This window comes from Stegodyphus dumicola, chromosome 3 (assembly GCF_044657685.1).
Source record: "Stegodyphus dumicola isolate Sdum_Otavi_A_Nest chromosome 3, ASM4465768v1".
Classification (NCBI taxonomy): Eukaryota; Metazoa; Arthropoda; class Arachnida; order Araneae; family Eresidae; genus Stegodyphus; species Stegodyphus dumicola.
In genome coordinates, this window is record NC_140770.1 from 223,862,243 (window position 1) to 223,886,680 (window position 24,438).

A 24,438-nucleotide genomic window follows, 5' to 3' on the forward strand; every position below is an offset into this window, starting at 1 on the left:
ACGTTTTATTTTTTAATCTATCACGTAATCATTATTTAATAATACAAATTTGTATTTTGAATTGCTGAAGTATGTTTTCTTTTGACATGCTGATAACATTTACAGACAATAACTATCGATAGTTTGTGAATCTTTCTACCAAAAACTCGCAAAAACTTTTACTATAAAGTTTTACATTTCCTTTCGTAAAAAATCGACAAATTGTGCCAAGGTAGTTGCGTTAACACGTATGTACCGGATTTTTTTCTTCATGTGTACACTGGATAAATGTCTCTCTGAATAAGCGAAATACCACTGACTCATCACGAGGTCTTCGAAACTATACACCCAATTGCCTTTAAACTTTGCATAGTTACTCATTCTACGATGTAGACGCGCTCTAAGAACGGATTTTACGTAAAACCTGTCCAAAATGGATTTTTTTATACAATAGAAGTTTCTCATACATTTGGTTTTCAAATCCAATCAGAATTTTCTTTTATTGTTTCCAAAACTAGGTATGAAATACAATATTTCTAATGAATGCATTTTCCTTTAAAATTATTTAATTGGTAAATAACTTGCATCTCTCCAATGCATACAAGCGACATTCAAATGCAATAATAACATTTATATTTAACTGTTATCATAAGTTTCATGAAAATAAATGTTACTAATAAGAGAAATAAATTATTGTGATGATGAAAAATAAAAATGTTGTTGGTATATAAAAATTGCCATACATAAAAAATCAAGGATAAATAATTATAATTGATTAAAAAATTTGATAACAAAGATAACAACATTTATTTTCATGAAACTACTGACAACAGTTAAATAAATAAAAATCTTAGTTTTATGTTGGCAAATCTTTGTGGTGTAGGCCTACTGTGGATCCCGCCGCGTTAAATAATGGAGACGCATCCCAATACACAGTACGTCATGGGTGATGTGGAAATCTGTGTATGACAGATTCACTAACTGGCGCTACATTTCCCGATTAAATTTTTTAAACAAATACAATAATTAGCAATTCGAAACTAGACATTTGTTCGAAATTCATTTGCAATTTTATATCTGGAGTAATAAAAGTGTGGGCTCCTAAGAAACGCCTTTTTGCTCTCTCCTACGTTTTCTTCTGAATGCGACGCACTTTTTCTGCTTGCTTGCTTGCAACCAACATGCGCGGCTCGCTTCCCTGTTCCTCCATTGCCTTAAGATTTTCTAAAGAATTACACCTGGATGGTAGTTTTATAGTTTAATCAATTTCCATAAATCGCTAGAGTTAATTTCTTAATCAAACATTAATTAATAAGGAACAATAAATTAACTCGACTAAGGTAATAATAACCTATAATATTTGTTTAACATTTGAAGTGAAATAAACAATAAACAATTTTTGAAGCCTTGAATAATATCCTATCTCAAGCAGGACTTGGAAAAGCATGAGTACTGCAAGCCTGCTTCACTCCCCCATATATAATATTGCATGGATTAGTTTAGTAATATATCTAATAGAAACGTAACTAATTCTCTTTCGCCATCCACTGGTACCTGATATCTGCTTAACATAGTCGCAGTCATATTAGCTGAGATTAGAATATCTCTTTACTAGTTCAACGACTGGCATTTCCTTAATCTTCCGTATTTTGAATACATTTAAAACGAGTAAATGTTTTCGTAATACAGTGTAAAAATCTGTCATTTGTTACGTTACTAAATTGCCTATATTTCTTATCTTTTTCATTTTTCCAGCTATTCTGTTTGACCAGAAATTTAATGTTTGAATACCTCTGAATTAACAGTTATGCTACAACAGAATAAAGTATCTATGGTGCAAAAGATTACGTTAGTTATGTGAGACATATTCGTCGATATTCTTTGGGTTTTAGAATTGAGTTTTGAAATTATCTTTCGATCTATTTTATGAGCTGCTTTTAAATCGATGTAAACTAAATTTATATGCATCCTATATTCTAATAATAAAAATCCGCTTGTATACGAGCCATTTTGTTTTAGATTTGCAAATCGATAATCAGTTTTATTTAGGAAAATTTTCCATAGCTATTGTTAAAACTAAGTGCGTTGTTGATTGCATACGGGTTCGTAATAGATTGAATGCACTCAGCTCCGATGATAGGTTGATAAGATTTATTTTGTCAAATGACACCTTTCAGAGATCTTAAACTTTACGCAAAGATAGTAAGATCTCAACTCTCACTCACAGAGTACAATCGGTAGTTACATTTAAACCTACTATGAACGTTAAACACAACACAATGCAAAGCGCAGCTAAAGAGAAAGCTACTTGGAGATATATCAGTATTCCAAATTCACACCAAGCAAACATCTAACGGAAAAACGTGAGAGCAGATGCTCACTTCAGGCTTATATAGTTTTTAACCTGCCGTCGAGATATTTCTAGTTCTTTCTGCTTCTCGAAATTATTGGAGGACAATTTGAGAGTTGAATTACGGTTGCAGCTAATACAGTGATCAATTACAATTATTTAATTATAATATCTATTAGGGTAATACAGAGAGCGAACCAAAATGTCGCCAAATGGTCGCCAAGTTTGGCGACTTTTGGTGATTTCTCACAAATTTGGCAACAAAAATGAATCTTCAAAACCGTTGCAGCTAGCTATATCTCGCCAAATTACCGAGATACGCATTTACTCAATATTAAAAGGTCTTGCACTGCATTCTTACTTTTCCGGCATACCTTGTCTCTTCAGATATTTCATCTTATATTACACAAAAGAAATACAACAATTTTACATATAATTGCTCTAAAATCATCTATCTATGTACAAAATTCGCAGCAATATTTATACACTTTATCACATATATATCTACCATAATGACACATTTGCGATATTTTACTTGATACAGCACAACTATTCAAATATGACTCTTATGCTAAGTCTCGTGAACATAATGATAATTTCGAATTAAGTAAAGCAGTGGTCTCAAACTCGAGGTTCACGGGCCGCTTACGATGCCCGAAGCAATTTAATGCGACCGCGAGTACGTTTATTTTTGTACTTTTTGTGCTACTGTGCTTACAGTTTTAAAGATATAAAGACATAAATTGAGCTCATGTTCATGATTGCCATTGAAGTATGAAATGAAATAATAGATAAAATGAATAGGTTGAAGAAGCACTGTCCTTGTCACTGGATGTTTGTATGTCAGGCCACGTGACTAGGGTAACATCGAAGAATTTCCCACGTGTGTGTGTATAGTCAGTTAATTGAATTTGTCAGGCGACAGCTGGTGGCACTTCAGTATTCTGAAATTTCCGGTTCTCCTCTTAAACTAAGTTATTTAGTAACAGAGTCATCATATTGGAATCTTCTGAAACAAATGACTATATTAAATTCAAAATTTAGCTGTGAATGCGTTTGACTCGGAAAAAATAAACAATAGAATTTTTTTTACAGGTACACACTTTAAGACTTCAAATGTAAAATAAATATAAATTTGAATTTTCTCCTTGTGTTATTATTATTATTATTATATATGTATGTACCGATAGATATTCACTAAGTGAATTTTAAAATTTATTTTTATTTTTATTTATTAGCTCAAAGTGGTAATTTGCGCAGAAGGCTATTAGTTTCGTTTTGGCATTTTGCGTCGTCCACTATAAAACGGAGTTTAACTTTTCAAATTGTTGCCACCAAATACTATAGCGCTATATTAGATCTGAAGAAATTAAATAATGAAGTATCTGCGTAAATGTATGTATGTTTCTCGCATTGTGATAAAACAACGGTACCTAGAGCAATTCAAATTTGAATGACGTAAACTTACTGCGAATATAGACATCTGAATGCCCAAATTTGAAATTTTGAATTTGTTTTATTATCGACTTCACATTTTGTAAAACTTTTGTAAAACATTTTGTAAACATTTTGTAAAACGAATTTTTGATTGACAAACTCAACAATTTCAAAGCGAGCAGTGGCAAAACTGTACGAAAATAAAAATATCTCCAGCGCGTGAGACTGTGTATCGGAAATTCTAAAGCTTTGCTTATTTTAAATATCTTCTGATATTGCTGTTGAATTGAATTTTATGGTTTATGTGTGAAGAGCATAATATTTAATAAATAAAGGTAACACACAAAATGTTAAGAAACGCCCCTTTGGGCGTAATATAAAATCTGAACGCTTTCAAATTATTTTTAAAAAATACTTATGTGTTTTTGCTGTTGTTATTTTTATTTCCTTATACGAAGTAAAAAGGAAGTATTGTAATTGCGAAAACGAACTACTTATTTTGATTGCAATCGGTCGCAACAAAAGTATATAACTGTAGGTATATATATATATATCCACTCTGTTACTCGGCTCAGTGATCTCAGTTTCTTTATTCTTATATGTTTGTAAATTGCGCATTTTTTGCTTTGCAAATGATTGAATTATGTTGTTCTCATATTATTTAAAGTTTTTATGTCTTTAGTGAATCTGCATGCAATATTTGTAGAATTATCAACAATTTAAAAATTGTTTAAGTGCCGCTAAGCCTAATTATTTTTGCCATGGCGGCCATGTTTGTTTACATTTGAAACATGGCAGAATAGTGATTTGTTGCCAATCTAGAGAAACTAAACTTCGCAACAACAAAGATAACGCATTCTTTTATTATTGCGAATTAAATAGGTATTATAATTGAATAATTCGCGTCATTTTGAGATATAATGAGCTATAGGAAAGCGAGATTTTACTCTACGCACTCCATTTTCACATCGTCATCAAATGTAGGCACTTAGCTATTTTTCGAACTTAAAATAAATTTTGTGTTTCAATAAATCGATTAAATACGAATTTATTTAACAAAGGGAGCTTAACACCTTTTCAACGGGATTTTTTCTAAAAACGTTTATTTTTTAAAATGTAGAGTTTATTTTTCTTTGATTTTTGGACACGTTAAACTTTAATTCTTGCGACTGCTTTTACAAAAAGAATTTTGGAAAAATGATAATATTTTGTATTTTTAAAAATTTTTTTAAATGAAGCTTCCGAGTACACTTCTCACATCTCACATCTTTAAAAATATGATTTTGGCATTTTCCTTTCTTATTGTTGTTGATAGATTTTTGATGAAATCGCATCATTTTGAATAGTTTCATTCTTTTAGAAATATGGATTTGGCAACAATTTTTCATCGTATTTCTTATGTCACTGTTTTTAAGAGACTGGCATATTTCATTGTCATTTTTTATATATATAATACATTTTATTGATGTTTTTTTTTTATAAAGTTATTCTGCAGAGTAAAATTTTGCGCGGAATGTTTTGTTTTTTTGAGTCGCTTTCATGTTATTTTTTGCTTATTTCACTGTTTGTAAGATATTGAAAAGTTTTGCATGATTTTTTTTCTTTAACGGAAAGTTGGTTAATTTTTTTCATTAGGATAATTAATATTTGTATTAAGGGATATAGCTTATTTCATTGTCATTTTTGGTGCTACATTGGTAGACGGTTGCACGGATTTTGGCGATTTTTTTGGCGAGTAATACGACTTTTGGTAAACCCATTGTTGGATAAGTTATTTAATGTAACCAATATTTTGTTGTCATTTTATTTTAAAAATAATGCGTTTTATTATGCATAAATATTATTTTTATTATGTTTTAAATATTATTTATGGCTTCTAAATATTAAAAATCAATTTAATTTTGCATTTTTATTTGAAATAAAAACTTTGTTGTTTATAATATTTTATATAATTTTATGTTGTGGATGATGTAATCAATGACGTCACCTTACTTAAAGAGTAATTGGTTTTATTAATATCTATAAATTTAATCTAATGTTTTAAACATTATTTATGGCTGTTAAATATTAAAATACAATTTAATTTTGCATTTTTTTAAAAAGGATTTTATTATGAATGATTATTTAAATAATTTTAATTCTATGCGTGATGTAATCAGCTCCCTGATTGGTTACTGAATATTTGTGCATTGCCGCGCCATTTTATAATTTTATTATTCATCTCTTCGAATTCCTCAAATTTCAAATGGAATGGATATGTCCGTTTCGAAGATGAATGTTGTTATTGGTAATTACCAAGAATTATTCGTATCGGAATAAAAAAATTGCTCTTTGAGACCTTATTTTGGACAACATGGCTTTCCTAATCAAAGATTTATTTATAAATTGTTAGTAGCGTCAGAGAAAATTTATTTTAAATTTTTGGAAAAAAACCTCGCTAATTGCTTCTTCAATGAAGTGCGAGAGATGTGAATCACAGATAAAGATCGTTAGATGACCTTCTTATTTATATATATTTTTTATTTTTTTTATTTATTTTTTTTTATTTTTTGTGACACTTATCAATATACGACAGGTAAAATACTTTAAAAAAATGTAAGTACATAATTTTCTTTTACTTTATAATTGTATATTTGAACTTTTATTAAAAAATTAATACAATGTTTTCAAAAATTCCTGAGATATTTATTGCCACATATGTTTTAATGTTAAATAATTAAATCCTATAAAACTTATTTTAAAGCATTTAAGTAATATTTTAATTCTTTTAAACGTTCGTATGATGTTTTTCATTCGATATTCAATTTAAGCAATATTTTGATCCAATTAAATGTTGTCGCCATGTTTTTATAGCGGTGTTTTTATTCTATTATATGAAAGTAATAATTTAACCTTACTTTAGCATTTTATACTCTTAGTAAATGTATTTATTTACATTTGCCAGCCTGTAAGGATCTTAAGTTTTACTAGCGTTTATTTTATGTTAAATCTTTACTATCACTTCTTATTTTCTACTTCCGGCCAGAATTAAAAGCGTTAACTTATTTATGAAAAATTTGTCTGGCGAACGCCAAGTACTTAAGCTGTGGCTTTTCGCCAAGCGAGAGAGAGGAAGGAGTTAGTCGAAGCAGGCCGCTTGCCTTAGAAGTTTTACTCGGTTGCTGTTTGCCTTCCAGGCCAGAGGTGTAATCATCTTGATAATTTTAAACGTATTGTAGTGTTAACAGTTCTCTGTACTACATACGGCTTCCTGTTAATATCCGGCCAATCTTACACGTAGGCCCTTGTTGATTATTCCAAATTTAAGTTAGAGTTTAGTTATATTTTTATATTCTTACGTTCAGACCACAAGTAGTTGGTCTCTGTATTCCGAAGTACGGAAATTATTGTAAAGAGTGAAAAATAAAGGGTTTTGTATACCCTTCTTGTGTATCTTGTCTACTTCCCACAGTTATTGAACATAGCTTTAGTAAGCTCCCTGTTCCAAGTCAGGTCCTTGCATGTTCCCAAAGAAAGAAAGGCGGAACATTGAACCTGATAGTGGCGCCCAACGAAGAAGAATAACCATGGCCGAATTTCAAGAAGAACCTGTGCTGCCTGCAGAAGCGGCTCAGAATCCAGAAATGCCAGCTGCCGCCCTGGAAGGATTTGGTTACATCGTCCAGACCATCCGCGCTTCGGAACCAGAAGCAACATTTAATGGAAACTCACCGGTAACCAGTTTTTTGGAAAAATTGGATGACCACTTCATGCTCTACCCCGTGCACGAGTTTCAAAAAGTTACCTTAGCTACCAGCGCTTTGAGGGGCCCAGCGCTTAACTGGTTCAAATGTATAGGCAGAAGTCTCTTGGGTCAAGCAGGAAATCCCACCTATACTTACCAAAATTTCAAGACTGCCCTAGTAAAAGCCTTCCCTGTCGTAAGGGATCGTGCGAAATTAGAAACGGAACTTTTCAGCATATATCAGCAAAGAATTGAAAATCTCTCAAGCTTCATTTTAAGAAAAATTCACGTCTTCAAACTCTTGTATGGAAACCGTCCGGATCCTGATATAATTCAAGTGATTTTGCCGAGGTTACTTCCCCAAGTGCAAGACTTTATTGAATTAAGGAATCCGACTACACTGGAAAAATTATTTGAGCTAGCAATCCAGTTTGAAAGTAGAAGAACGGCGGACATTGAAAGAAGACGGCAATATCAACAACGAAACCAATTTAGTGCGCCAAGACCACAGCAAAGTCAAGCACACGGCTACGGAAGCAAAGCGAATCAGTGGGCAAGGAAACCCGAGCATTCAAAAACAGCCGGCGAACGTCGACAGTTCAATAGCAATCCAGGAAAAAAGTCTCAAGGCCAGTGGAAAAAGAAGGAAAGCATGGAAATGAAAAATGATTTAAACTAAAACGGATTTCTGCTGACGGGAGGGTGCGGAAATCCGAAGGCCAAGAAAACCCCTCTTCCTTCAAGTTAAATACAGTAATGGTGAAAAATTTGACTCTTCCGAAGATTGAAGTGTTGGTGAATAATATCCCAGCCACCGCACTCCCGGATACAGGCGCGCATGTTCCTGTGTGGCAGAAGATTTTTTTAGGAAGTATTTTCGTAAATATCGCATATATAATTCGGATAATACGACAGTGTTAGATGCGCAAGGAGAAAGATGTAAGTGCATAGGTAAACTACCGCTATACATCCGTATCAAGGACGAACAAGTAAAGGTTATGTTTTTCATAGTAAAGAATCTGCAAGCACATATTATCTTAGGAATAGATTTTTTTTCAAAGGCACAAGCAACGCTGGATTTTAATGAAGCGTCCCTTAAGCTGACGATGAAACCAGTTCGAGAAGAAAAGGCTGAACCGCCGATGTTAAACCTTGACCACCTGCCTAATGAAGAGCAACGAAGAATCCGACAAGTGGTAAGTGAATTTGCTTCGTTATTTAGTGATATTCCAGGATTTACTCAGGTTACTAACCATAGTATTGACACCGGAGATTCAATGCCAGTTCGCCACAAAGCATAACGGTATGATAAGAATAAGGAAAAAATTATAGAATGGCATATCACCGATATGCTACGTAAAAAGATCATAACGCCCATCTCAAGTAGTTATGCTAGCCCGGTGGTTTTATGTAAGAAAAATAATGACTATCCATTGACACATCCAAAAAGGTGGCGATTCGCGATTGACTACCGTAAATTAAACTCCATAACTAAATATCCGGTATATCCGTTACCTATTATTGAAGAAATTCTAAGGAACATAACATCGACCAAATATATGACGACTTTAGACTTAACGACTGGTTATTTTCAAATAGGGGTTAGGCCTGAGGACGGGCCTAAGACTGCTTTTATAACCAAGTCTGGCACTTATGCATTTCTGCGTATGCCGTTTGGCCTTTCAGGGGCACCGGCAACATTTCAGCGATGTATGGACATTGTGTTAAGGCCTGTTCTTGGAAAGTCCACATTTATCTATTTAGACGATATCATTATTACTAGTGATAATCTCGACCAACATGTACAGGATTTAAGACAGGTGTTTTCTTTATTAAATAAGGCCGGTCTAAAAGTTAATGTCGAAAAGTGCAAATTTGCAGCCCCTGAATTAAAATATTTAGGTTACAAAATATCTCAGAAAGGAATCGAGACAGACGAATCAAAAATAATTGCTGTACAAAAGTATCCGACTCCAAACACGGCGAAGAAGCTCTATTTATTTTTTTAAAGTTTCTAATACTTTACTATATGCGTAAAATACGTAAAAACAGCATTTTTCAAGATTGCTGATGACTGTAAAAACCGCGCCAACAACTGCGCCAATGTAAATCGCCGAAAATCCGTGCAACCGTCTACCAAAGTAGCACCCAATTTTTTTCTCTTGAAAATATAAGGTAAAATATCATTAATTATACTTTGCATTTCAGAATTTTTTGTTTTTTGTATTCTTTTATGTTATTTATTGCTCATTTCACTGCTTTTAAGATATTGAAAAGTTTTGAGTTATTTTTTTAGGAAACAAAGTTCTTAACCTCCTTTATACCATTTGAGTTCTTAAGATTTTTCAAAGGGAAGTTGGTTAATTTATTTATTAGGATAATTAATATTTGTATCAAGGGATATTGCTTATTTCATTGTAATTTTGTTATACGTACTAACTTTTTTTATGAAGTTGTTCTGCAGAGTAAAATTCTATTCAATTTTTAATTTTAACTTTTGGTGTTCCCTTCAGCCATTTTTTCTGGTACATTTAATAGCCAGACGAAGGCTGGTAGCGAAGCTGCTAGTATCGTTCATGAAGAGCATTTAAAGCAGATCGTAGTACTTTTTTATATTCGTAGAATTAAATCTTTGGGCTCTTTAATGCCTAATATCAAAGATATGTTATAAATTTGATATTCTGTAAGTAAACATGTTGGTTGATGTATAAATAGTTCAGTTAAAGGTATGTATATATAGCTAGTAAAACAAATTTAAGAAAAAAAAATTAATTTTTTCTTACATTATTATTCACATTTGGATTAATTGATTTTTGGCAGAAATTGGATGCTCAGATCTAAAAAATGAATTTGATATGTTCTAGAAATTCATTTTTAGGTTATTGGAAAGCAGGAGACATGAAAAAATAGCAATGTCCTCTCCGGGACTCGAACCTGGACCTCTCGAATATGCGCCGAGTGTGCTACTGTTACACCACGAAGGCATGCATAAAGGAGGTAGAAAGTATCTTATATATTTTCCTTTTTAAAAGGCGAATGGGGATTAGGAGACCTAATCACCAAATTCTGGTGGTGAAGAATCATCATTCCCCAGTCTTCTAGTTCAGGCGCCACTGTAGAGACATTATGTTATTTGAAAGCAGGAGACATAAAAACGAGCAATGCCCTCACCGGGACTCGAGCCTGGACCTCTCGAATACGCACCAAATGTGCTAAACAGTACACCATAAAGGTATGCAGAAAGGAGGGAGAAAATACCTTATAATGTATTTAATCTATTTTTATCTTAAAATATTTTATGATGCATTTTGGGGAAAATTTATCTTTCGAATTTCTGAGTACTTAATACTGCACTTTTATTTTACCTTTACCTGTTTTATTACTTTTTATTTACCTTTATTTTACCAATTTAGGCTTTTATGAGAACATTCTTTATAAACCTAGCAAGAGTAATTTGGAGGTTCAAATTCATAAGCTTTGTAACACTTATTTCGAATTTAAATTTTATATTCTGAGATGCCGCTTTTAAAGTTAATTCACATACACAACGTAAGTCACTTTTATAAAGTGCTGTAAAAATTTCTTTCTTAAATTTAAGAAATCAATCAAATTTGCTGTAAAGACTATTGATCTCTCTGGAAGAAGGAAACATTATAGAAAAAATAAATTTACGACTTGTTGAATGAATAAATATATAATGCGAAACTGCATAAATCATTAACGTGTACTAAACAATTTAAGTAAAAGAAAACATTCCTGCAAGACAGAAATTTTGATTAAGTGAAATTCGAGCAATTTATATCTGAAAAAAATTTATAAACAGAGTATAAGGAAATATTGTTAAAAATACTTCCAAAGGTAATTTACATTTTTTTATTACATTAGCTCCCTTTTTTTTTTTTTTTTAAATCTGTATAAGAACAAAGTACTCTGAAGGCTATTTCGTCAGTTTACTTTTATAATTAATTACAGTCTAAAACCACATAGTAACTCAAATAAATAAAGTAGCCATTATTTATTAGTAATTAAAAAGTTCTTTTTACAGAAAAGGGATTAAAACTTGCAGAACTTTTTAATTGCTTTCGCATACGTATAACTATATATATATATATATATATAACTTCTGCATTAAAAAATGAAAAAAAAATCAATTTATTTTATCTTATTTTGCTTAATTTTAATTTATATTTTGTTTGCTAAATGTTATTACTAATTATAATAGTCCTTTGCACAAGCATATAGCAGTATTTGAGAATGACTGGATTTTAGTGATCCTGTTAAGTTATAGCGACCACAAAGTAGACAGGAAAAAACAGTGGAGGTTCTGCGAATAAGAAATGTAGCAATAATGCATAAATATTTATTGCAATATATGGTACTGCAAAACAAAGAACATATAGCAATAATACATAAATATTTATTGCAATACATGGTACTGCGAAACAAAGAACATATAAGTCTTAAATGTTCGAATGATAGTTAATGATATTATTTCACATTTAGCACAAGAGAAAAGGTAAGCAGCTGCTGTAGATACAGTAATATTATTCTTAGAAGTAGTTTTTAGCATTTCTGCTACATAAAGCACCGTTTAATTGGTAAATTTACGTATTCAGGAAAAGATAATGGACCTCTCTAGCAGGAAACATGCAAATAGACTGAGGAACCAAAATATTATGCCCACCTACTGAATAACGCGTCGTGCGATCTTTGGCTCGCAACACATTTGCAACTCGCCTTGGCATGGATGCCACAAGTTCTTGGTAGATGACTGGAAGCAGGTTACACCAAATGTCTAAACAGCTTTCAATCAAAGTCGAGATATTCAGAAAAGTCGCTTCTGAGCTCTGAGCTGCAGCTAATTGACATCCCAAATGTGCTCTATCGGGTTTAGATCTGGTGAGTTACGTTGCCAGGACAATAATTGGAATTCATCGTTACGTCCCTTGAACCACTCCAACGCAATTCGATCTCTGTGACATGAGGCGTTGCCCTGTTGGATGACTCAATTTCCATTTGGGAGGACAGATGCCATACAAGGGTGAAACTGGTTCGCATCTGTGTTCAGATAGTCCGCAGCTTCCTTACTCTAGTCTACCACATCTAAAGGTCTCAGAGACGCGCATTAAAACGTTTGAAACAAGCGTAATATCGGCCCCACCAGCCTGTGTATGACTTGTTCTGCAGGGGGAAGCATTTGTTCGTCTGCAAGATGGCGTACTTTGACACCATCGTCGACGTGATGAATAAGAAATCGTGATTCATCTGACCCGGCATCTGTCTTCCATTTATCCATGATCCAGTCTCGATATTCCTGGACCCACTGTAAGCGTAGTTCACAATAACGCTTTGCTGAAATGCTCAGCAGAGGCATAACAGGAGAACATATACTGCACAGTTCCATATTCAACACTGTCCGCTTCCGAAACACTTGTACTTGGACCTGCATTGTATTGGGCTATCAGGTGAGCCACTGTCTGGCGCCGATTTTACTGTACCATGTGAGACAGACAGTCTCCGACGTCTTATTCTTTGATGACGCTTGAACGTCACACACTTTGAAATCTACTGCTGGTTTTACCGTCATTTATCCACTTTTTATAAATACTATCTATAGCAGATCGTGAAGAAACTACCAGTCGTGCAGTTCCGGAGATACTCGTTCCAAATCTTCGAACCTTTACATTCTGCCCTCTATCAAATTCGCTTAGATTAGCAGCCTTTCCAATCACTTGTAAAAGTAAGGGCTAGAATGATTCCTTACTTTTTCTAGCAGCAGTTAAATACCAATCCCCCTTAATTACGTGTTCTCCACATGATCTAGACGAGTTCATTTAAAAATATGGGAAATGCCTTTATGTTTTGGCGAGCCAGTGTATATGGCTCCTATAAAATTTTCTCTTTGATAGGTTTTTATAATTAATGGTACGCGCTATCTGTTTCTTCACAGACTTCAAGCCAAAAAGCACGAATATACTATTTTCCATAAATAATTTTCATGTCTTATGCTTTTCTATCTAAAAAGATATTTAAATAGGCATAGAATAAATTTTGTATATATATATTTTTTTCAATTTTCCTTACATTTTGAAATTTTACAATGGACTAGCATTTATTTGTATAGTAAATAAAATTCATTATTTTGTAGAATTAAACTATTACTGCAGTAAAATAAGGTGCAGAACAGTTTTAGAAAATAAGTAAATACAGTTTTATATTAGCAAATGAATTACAAACAATTGGCTTCTACTTGCACAGAATTAAATAAATAATGTTTGGGATTTAAGATTAGAAGTTTAATTAATCGTTCACTTTATCCAGTCTTATGGACAAATCTTGAGTTTGGTGTATTTTCTCCTAACAGTGTCTCATTTTACCTTAACCGTAGTTTATGTTTTCTCGGAAGTGGGTATTTGGGGATAAAACGCTCTATCCAAAGAATTGGCTGCCTCGTCTTAAGAATGAAAAATTCACCCAGTGCATCTGAGGTCGCTGTGGCTTAGCTCAACTAATGTAATTTAGTGCGGCAGATTTTCTTCTTAAAAGCTGCATACAATTTCGTAAAAGCTCTATATCTTCTGAACGATTTAGAGAAAATTTATAGAAAATTTTTACTAGCACCATAATTCATCTATGGACGACATTTTAAGATCGTTTGAGATGCATTCTTTTAAATTTAAGGAACTTTGGTTAAATAATACTACTGCACTTTGCAAGATGAAGAAGTTTTTAGTTACTGCTTCTGTAAATCTGCATGCGTGACAAAAAGAAAGGTCAAATGTTGCACCAAAAAAAAAAAAAAAAAAAAAAAAAAAAGAAAGAAAAAAGTCTTAAACCTTCTAGATTTTGTTTGCGCCCAAAGAGGCGGTAGTGTTGCCACTGTTCGCTTTGAAATCGTTGGGTTTGTTAATCGAAAATTCGCTAAAGATTTACAAAGCATAAGATTCAAAATTCGGGCTTTCAGGTGCCCACATTCGGGTGCCGGCTCTAGGCACCCTTGTTTTTTAATAATGCGAAAAGCATAGATACATTAATCCAAATTTTTCATTATTTAATTTCTTTAAATATAATACAGGGCAATAATAATTAGTGGCAATAATTTGTAAAGAGATTTAGACTTTTATAATGATTCAACGAGAAAAACGTTCCTTTTGGCTAAAAAAGGACACTTCTGTATGCTCTGTTCTACTGGGCCAATTGACAATATTTGACTTGCATTTTTATTTCTCGAAAGCGCAACTAATTATATATATATTAGATTTATATATAGCAATGTTATATATAGTATAGGAGTAGGGAAAAGGATTTATATATAGCGTAGGAATTTTGATACAAAATCGGAATTTTTCTGGTATGATATAACTTTTTTTTCATATTTTGATTCTACGACTCAAATTATGCCCAAATATTAAGTTTTGTAAAATCTGGTAATAAACTTTCAAAGAAATGTAAACATTTAACTTAACGCACTTTCAATTGACGAAAAGCCTAATTCACTTAAAGAAACTCTTAATTTTCAGGAACCTATTTTCCTTTCCCTTTTTATATATGCAGGAGCCGGAAAAAAGGGGCACCTTTCATTTTTCCAAATAACTCTAAAAATGGGCGTACGCCACGTTTGACGTCAATCTTCGGAAAAATTTAATAAAATACTCTAATTTTTTGCAAGCATGGCCTAGAAATACATCTGCTGTAAGATGATGGTAGAAATTGTATAGGTTTCAGGTAGAAATTGTATAGGCACTCAAAAATGTTTTCAAAATATTTACAAAAATTATTAAAAAAATACAAATTTTGAAAACAATTAACTCTGTTTGGATTGAACCTAAATTTCGAACTGTGAAAGAAGTACCATATATACCCGCGTATAAGTCGAGATATTTTGGACAAAAAAAGACTTCAAAGTGGAGGGTCGACTTATACGCGGGGCCATAAAAAATTAAAAGAATAGGAAGTTCAAAAATTTCTTTGTATAATGCAGTTGTTTTCTTCCCGCACTCAAATTGGACGACTTATCAAATAAGTCACTTACTTGAAGTAATTTCATGACTTAAATTATGTGGCGAACTCGCAGAGTTTCATACTTTAACTAGAGTAAGTTTCGATTAAACCAAAGAATTTTCGGCCCCGGAACAATAAAAGGCCGATATTACATTAATTGCTCAGTGGGTTAATGATGCTTGGAACGAAATACCTTCTGAAATAATTATAAAATCATTTAAAAAATGTTGTATTAGCAACGAACTAGACGGCACGGAAGATGATGCTGTTTTTGAAAGTTAAAATGACGATGAAGGCTCTAGTAGTGATTGTAACAATACAGAGTTCGAGACTGAAAATATGTATGATGACGAGCCAATGACGACAGAAGAGTTCTATGAAATATTTGGCGAATCGGACGTTGAAGGATTTTGATTTTGTTTATTTACCAAGGTATTTTTTATCGTATATTTACTTTTTTTTCTCAGATGATTTTGAATAAATGTAGTACTTAAAAAAATTTTTCGAAGTTTCTCGATCGATTTCGGAAGTGGGGGGGGGGGGGTCGACTTATACGCGGGTTTCTTATTTTCTACGAATTTTTTATGTCGAAGTGGGGGGTGGGTAGTCTTATACGCGGTATCGACTTATACGCGGGTATATACGGTAATTGTAAGTTTAATAAAAAAGATATATTAATAAACATATACCAAATTCAGTTAGCACTGAGAAGATAAAATTTTTAGAGCTAATTTTTTCAAACTACTCGTGTGGCATAAATTGAGTAGTAGACTCAAAAATACAGAAAAACATCGGTATCTCAGTTCACAAAAGCATTAAAATTTTTAAGTCAAAATTCCAGAAAGGTCAAAGTCCGAAAGTGATATTATGTGTGAAAATACTTATGTTACAATAATGCTATATATAAATCTAATATACATCCTAAGTCGCGCTTTTGAGACATGAAAAACGCAAGTTAAGTTTCGTCATTCAGCCCAGAAGAAAAGAAGATATAAAACAGTCCCCCCCCCCGTTTTTTGTGCAAGGTGTACATACTCATCATGTAGAGAAGGAATACGTGAAAAGAGTTCATGAACTGTAAGTGATCATGACATTATTTTAAATTTAAAAGAGGCATTAAGATAGAGTTATATTTATAAAGCTTTAACTTAGTATTTGATTCAAATGTTCAAAAGTATTCATTTAGATTTTCATGACTGATCTGGTAAATTAACTGTTGATCATCGGTTACATCATTTTCCTAACATTCTCAGCTTTAATGGACCAAACATTTGAACACTAATATATTTTGATATGTGGAGAAACTCTCTCTTTGTCTAGTTTAATCAGGGTGAGGCCACACAATACCTGATTCTGAGAAATTCGTTCTGCATTTTATCTAAATACGCCTTATTCAATAATATTTCAAATATACTAAACAACTCCGTTTCACATAAAGATTCTCATACTGGAAACATACTTCCGTAGGAAATTTTCTTGCAACTCCTTACATTTTAAAAATAAAATTAAGTGTATAAAATTACCACTAAAATAAAAGCCGAATCATAAAGGAATTCTTTTAACGAGGCAAATAGAAGCCATAAGACGATCATGTTTTTTAATATGCCTAGTTTGGAGATAAAAGTTTAAACTTAAAAAACAATTACTCATATAGCTTATTCTTTTGACTAGGCTGGATCACCATAAAATAATTAAACTCTAAGCATATATTTGTTCTCGTTTTTATCCGCCATTTTCTCTTTGTTTCTTTGTTCTCGAATGAATAAGAGATTATATAATGTAGAAATTTATTCTCATTGTAATATCATTTAAAAATGTTACACAAACAGTTGACGTTCATAATAAGAACTGTTAAAGAAACGAAGAAATCTGAACTGAATGCGTGAATAACAAAACTACCTATAAGTAAATATTAAGAAACAATAAATTTTGAAGCATTATTTCTTTCGTAAATGCGCCGAATTATTTATATCATTCTGTTATTCTATAGAACAAGGTAAGTTATATTCTATTGCATTTATATTTAAAAGTTTAAAAATTTTGAATTATCCATTTTAATACAGAATATTCTCAAAAGAATATACGATATTCTTTTATTAAAAATAATATTCTCGATTTAATTTCCTTCCTCTTGACAATAGTTATAAATCATATCTGCAAAAGCCATTCCTACCTTTACGTAATGCATTAGGAGCACAGAACTGATTAAAGCTAAACAACAAACGCTAAACAATTGTAAGTGACAGTAAGTATTTATATTTCTCACACAAATTGTAGCGAATGTAAATGACTAGTGAAATTTTTTATTTACATACAATTGCAATTTTTAAAATACGTGTAATATTTATTAAATTATTGTCTACTGCAGTCCAAGTTTAATTCAGTGAACACTGCACATAGTAAATATTTACACTTCTCAGATACAATACAGAAAATGTGAATGACTAATGAATTTTAATAGTTAAATAAAATTGCAGTTTTTGAAAAACCTTTAATATTTATTAAATTATTGACTCACTGCATTCCAGATTTAATTTATTAAACATTACAGAGTTTAGTACTTGATACCATAATGAATTAAATGCGTCATGCAAACATCACTTTACAGTACGCTAGTACATACTTTTAGTTTCTGCTTGTGATTTATTCCGAAACGAATGTGCTGAATTTAAATGCATTTTTTTTAATTTTATTTTACATTATATTTACGAAACACGATAACAATTTACAATTACGATTTACGATCTTTAGATTATATTGGTACGAAATGTCCAGCCGTGATAAAATAGCTTCCCCGTAAAGCAGGTTTAGGGTTGCCAGATTTGGCACGAAATCGCCCATTTGGCGACAATATTGGCGCGATATATATATATATATATTCCCAAACTCAAGAGTTGCAATATTTGCTGCAGTTGACGTTTATTTGCCCTTAATAGGTGGAACCCGATGACTTGAAAGAAATAAATTCTTACACACTTTTCAAAGTTGAACAGTTGATGCTCAAGTTATCACGTATTTCAAGAAAATTGATCTTGAAATATATTTTAAATTTATAACTAAAATATTACATCCCAAAAGTTATAAAAAATACAAGTTTATTATTCTTAACCCGATAACTTCAGTCTGAAGCAGATGAGAAGTTTTAATAAAATTTTAAACAATTAACTAAATTTTAGAAGAGATAACTTACCTATTACAATAACCTTCATAACTGAATTCATTGTTCTTGAGCGTCTAAAATCCACGCGACATCGGTATTCTCCTCCATCATTTTCTTTCACTGGTTTTATATTCAAAATGGCAACAGTCCGACTTATATTAAATGTGGCTCGGCTTTCAAGTTCCTTGCTGGCGAACTTCTTAGGTGCTACTCCGAAAACTTGCCTTGTGTCCACGCTATATATGGGATTACCTGAATCATCTTTGTACCACAGTATGAGAGTCACTTGATCATCAGGCATAGTAGCCGTCACATTACATGGTATGCTAATTTCTGAGCCTATCACAGAGATGAGTTCACTGTATTCTGAAATATAAACAAAATGTTCATTAGTAAGAGTTTGATATATTTTTATTACACACGATTCATTTAAGAAAATATAATTAAGACACTCTGAAGAACAGTTTGCCATAATAAAACTAGTACACAAGAGTGCATTTATTTTCATAAATTAAAAAACAACTTCTGAAGTTTTTTCAATAAAAGTTTTCTCCCTTCCCAATGGCGGGCACACAAGGGATCATAGATATTTGACCGCTACTAACTGGACCACTTTGTACTTTTGACCTTGACCACTTTTTAACTTTGACCTTGACCACTAGACCTTTGACCACTGTTATGGTGAAAGCTAGACCACCTTTGCTTCATAGGCCTCGTTTGCGTTCATAGATGGCCTATGCGTTCTTAGGGCCACCTTTGCTTCCTATGAACAGATGGACAGTTACAACCATACCCTCTTCGGGACTCAAACCCGGGCCTTTTGGCCTAACCACTGTACTGTCTGTGCGGCATAAAGGACTTCGCAAGAGTTAGTTTTTCTTATAAAAGAAAATATCATTGCGAGAATAATAACTGGTGGGCAACCGAAAAGCAAACTGGGTAACTGAAAAAATAATAATTACTAATGAATATAAGCTTAGAAGGAATTCAATGAGATGTATTTTTAAGGGCAGAATTCATATCACTTCTTATATATGTGTTTACGGAGAAACTGTAAGGAAGAATACAGTAAATAAGACGATTTAACTTGCTTTATTAAAGAAAACAAATTGCCAGAAATTTACAGTCATAGTAATATCATATAATTATGGGCAGCATTCTACTGTATATAAATACAAATAAATTTGTCATAAATTATCGAATAAGCATTTTCCTTGAAAGAACGAATATAGTGGAATCCCTAGCGGATAATACGATTCAATATAAATATAATGATAATAATATTATCATTTCGTATTAAATGAAGGATTAGATGCATTCTGATAACTAAAACAGTTATTTTTTCTAACATTTTCTATATTTTGTTCCCGTTGAAGAAAAAATGCGGTAAAATATAAAAATTGAAATGCAATACAGGTACTACTCAATTTATTATCATGTTGCACAAACGAACAAAATTAAGATTTATTTTTTAATTAATTAAACTTACGCTATTAATAGAAATTCTGAAACAACACGATTTTACTTTTAAGATTTATTAAAATAAAGTATCGTGCACATACAAGTGTCTAAAAAACATTAAGAAATATTGAGAAAGTGTCTAAAATACATTGAGAAATATTACGTATTGCCAATAGATTTAAAATATTTGTGAAAGATTAGAATAAAAAGACATTTAGAATATATACCACTATATTACCTTCAGAAAAAATTATCAAAATTTATAGAAAACTTGTATGAACTCTGCATTTGCATTTTTCTTTAAGTTTATTAGTAAATACTCATATTGTTCTGCATTTGTTGACAGTAGAAAAAAGAAGTGCTTTCTAATTAATTTTTTTTTTCGATCATAACAGAATATTTTTTTACAAAGCAAAATTTATAAATGAAACGAACTACAAAACAGCTCTACCATTTTCAAAAATCATGTTAAACCTTTTCAAACAGAGAACTCATCATTACTTTTCAAATCATGCGTCCTTTATCACATTGAAATAACAACATACGAAAAGAAAACAGATTTAAGCGAGAGATTGGATCCAAAAAAGAAAATTGTTTTCCGTCTTCCTTACAAAATGGTTCGAAACGAAACAAGTTTTTATTACGCCTGAGACTCACCAAGCCTTTTTACTGTCTCCCTAGAGTATATTAGAAAGACTCTTGTCCACCATTTTAGAAACACGATCGCTAAGTGTTGTCGCTTTAAATTGAGTATTGAGACTTTTTTTTCACTCTACATTCTTTTCAATGTGTGTATATTTAGAAAAGGGAAAAAAAAATATGATGGCATCAGAGCATCAAGTTGTAGTACAAATCCCTCTTCGTCAAAGCGATTAAGTTTCAATTTTTTAAGGATGCCTTACATTTATTTTGTAGGGTATTCGTTTATACCCTGAATGACATATGATCCAACTTTTCTCACTTGAGTAGGGCTTTTAAAGGGGGGATAATGTTTAAAGACACTTGAGAAAAGTTCTCTGAAAAAAAAAAAATTAAAATGGTGTTTTAATTGATTAAAATAGTTTCATTTTTTCAGAAATTATACTATCCACCTAAGGATTTAAATTCAAAATAAATTTTGAAATTAAATCTAAATACTAAGAAATTTCTTTGCTTTACTTAAATTTTCATAAATATCTGAATAAATTGCTCTAGAGAGAAAATGTGTGCTGGAACAAATTGAGTGAATCCACAAAAAGTCTTCAGAGTAAAGCAGTTTGTGCAAAAACACTGTTTCGAATGGATTTTTTTTTTTTTTTCCTTTGAGAACATACAGACTTCCCGTGCACCACATAAGTACAACACGGGGCTTACAGAAGTAAGTTAACTAGAACATTAAAGGTTACATGTATAAACAAACATTAAAAATTACATGCATAAATAAAGCGAAGAAAAGCAGAGAACAGCAGTCTGAACTTCACGAAAACAGATAAGTTCACTAGCCAAGTCACTCCGAACATTTTCAAATCGTTCTGTAAGCATAATCTAGGGCCATCAAATGTAGGGCACGAGAAAATCAAATGTTCCACATCCTGAGGAACTCTTTTTGAACATTCACATAAATTGTTTGATCGTAGATTAAAACGAAAGAGATAACTTGCAGATTTACCGTGACCAGATAAAAACTGAGACACTTTAAAATTTAACGAGAGGAAAGACTCGGAATTCTGTCTATGGTAAATAGAAGGAACTTTTTGGTGACTTCAGCATTACAAGAGGAAATGTATTCCTCATTCCACATAGCTAAAAGCTTTTTGTAATGAAAGGACTTCCAATAACTCTTTGGAATGCTAATGTTGATATCAATGGGTAAATTTAAGGCATCTTTAGCTAAGAAATCAGCTCTTTCATTTCCGTAGAAACCATGATGAGCACGCACATAAGCAAAGCACATATCAATACCTCTAATTCTAAGTGAACTAACAGTTACTAGGGTTTCGATAACTAATTTATCGCAGCTGGTAATACTGTTCAAAAGTTGAAGAGAAGAAAGAGAATCAGAACAAATAAGGTACTTTGAGGATGTTGTTCCATGATCCTGGATCCATTTGAAGGCAAGATAAATGCACAGAAGTTCTGCTTGAAAAACTGTACATTCATTCCGTATACGGTGTCTAAGAAAACAAATCTCGGAATGGCCTTCAAAAAGAACAAATGCAAGGCCAACCTTGGCTGATTTAGAATGAAACGCAATTACATCCGTCATTTTTACAGACTTTTATCATATTTTCCATTTTTCTAAAGATTTCTTCTTAACCCTTTACTGTTGTAGAGTCAGTAAGTTTTTTTTTTTTTTTTGGGGGGGAGGGGTTGTTTTTTCAATGCGGGAGACATGAAAAATGAGCAATGACCTCGCCGGAACTCGAACCTGGACCTGTGGAATACGCGCCGAGTGTGCTATCCTTACACAACGAAGGCATGGTGGAAGAAGAGAGAAAATACCGTATTGATATAAAAATAGTACATAGGAGTACATTTTTCTTTAATGTTAAGGGTTTTGCTACCAACGAATTCTTGCTAGCTGTAGAAAAGAATCGTGCTTTAATTTATCATCTGCTGAGGTTATAAAACAAAGCAGACCTTTCGAATAAATTTTTGTTTCGTGAAAGTGTGTTTGGAATGAAGAGAAAAGCACTTTCTTTTTAGAAATTTAGATCGCCTGACACATATTTAATGTACGAACTTTCTCCTATGGGCTACTTAAATCTTTCTAAAACTTTCATTATATCATCAATTATTTCAAAATTGACATATTAATGTTATACATCTCGGCTACTCAAATTGCCTAACTTTTTAGTTAAGCTTTTATAAGTTTATGACGCTATATTATGCATAGGACTACAAGGGACTAGACTGCCGGCGCCAGTCTTATTGTGGCGGACGCTGGCGCCCAACCGATCTCATTTGTTTCGAGCATACCGAACGCCAACAACCTTGTTCTTATTGTACTTCATCTAGTTCTTCTGTACTAGAGCTCAAAAAGTGATAATTTGAGTGATATTTTTAAATCTAAAAATATTTTTATTAATTTCAATTTATATTTTTCTCAAATGTGTCTGACACAATTAGATGCTTTTCGTCCTGAGTTTGAGTAACAAAATATTTTTATGAAAAATGTGCTACCGACTTATAAAGACATCTTACGCTCGTTTTTATCAATGCAATTTTTTCAGTGTTCCTAATCAACAGGAACCCTTAATAAAATCTTAATAAGAATACATTCTGACTAAACTGTGCTTACCAATAATAAGAAGAGTCCAAGCTTTATGAGAAAACGTTTCTATCCCCGTTGTTTCGGGGTTAAAAAGTACTTGACACTCGTGTTATTTTAACAGATTTAAATTTTAAATAACATTTTATTATATCTGCGTAGGTTGGTAACATACTAGTATTTTCATCAAAGGATTTTGGTTCCCCATATGCGGGACGAAGCGTACTTGAATTGGATGCATTTACACAGATTAAATATTAATGATAATTAACATTGTCCTTTATTTTAAAATTGCTTATTAAAAGGAGGAAATTTAATTCACAGAAGAATGAATCAAATACTGTAAGATTTAACTCTTTAGAGACTGGTCTGCTCATAAAAACCGGTACAATAGGGCCCCATTGCTCGATATCATGTGCCGGCGTTTTGCCCTTGTATTCTTACAGCTTATATAGAAAACTGAAAAGTTTGGTATTTTGCGTAACCGAGTTGCATAACATAAATATACTAACTTTGATTTAGGATGATTTAGGAAGATAACAATAAGGGATTTAGGAATTTTATTTGCATCTCTTTTACTTTATGTATCATTATTTTATTTAATTTTATTGCACAATGTATGACTAATCTGCAAAGAATGCAGCATTTAATTATATTTCTTCGTTAAATCTAATTTAAAATACTTAATTATTACTTTCAATAATATAATAATGTTATTAATGTAGATTTAAAAAATGAGAAAATTAGATACTCTATAAAATTCGAATTGACATTAAATGGAAATTTAATTGAAATTAAAATTTCTTTCCAGAGCTAAGATGTTAAACCTGCGTCTTAAGTTTACACTGCCATATTGGAATTAATGCTTTCAAGGTTATAAGCTATCATTCAAGTTTCTTACAGTTATTTATACTAATTTTCTAGCCTATTACCTAATTTCTATTCCCTGTTGGAGTATAAATTTCTAGCTCGGTCAGAGCCAGCTTGCGCTCTATTTCAGTGGTGAAACCGTAAGCCATAATTGTTATCTTCTTTAAGCACGAGTTGGTGCCAACTATTAACTTCATTTGAGTTAA

The 24,438-nt window shown here is 32.1% G+C and overlaps 1 protein-coding gene across 3 annotated transcripts in view; it reads right to left on the reverse strand.

Annotated features, from left to right (window-relative positions):
* Positions 1-24,438, reverse strand: part of LOC118191245 (contactin-5-like) — a 554,648-nt gene that overhangs the window by 286,745 nt on the left and 243,465 nt on the right. For all 3 annotated transcript variants that reach the window (XM_085813861.1, XM_085813860.1, XM_085813862.1), the window contains exon 2: positions 18,682-19,017. In XM_085813861.1, the coding sequence (XP_085669987.1) occupies positions 18,682-19,017 (336 nt within the window). The remainder of the gene's footprint in view (positions 1-18,681; positions 19,018-24,438) is intronic.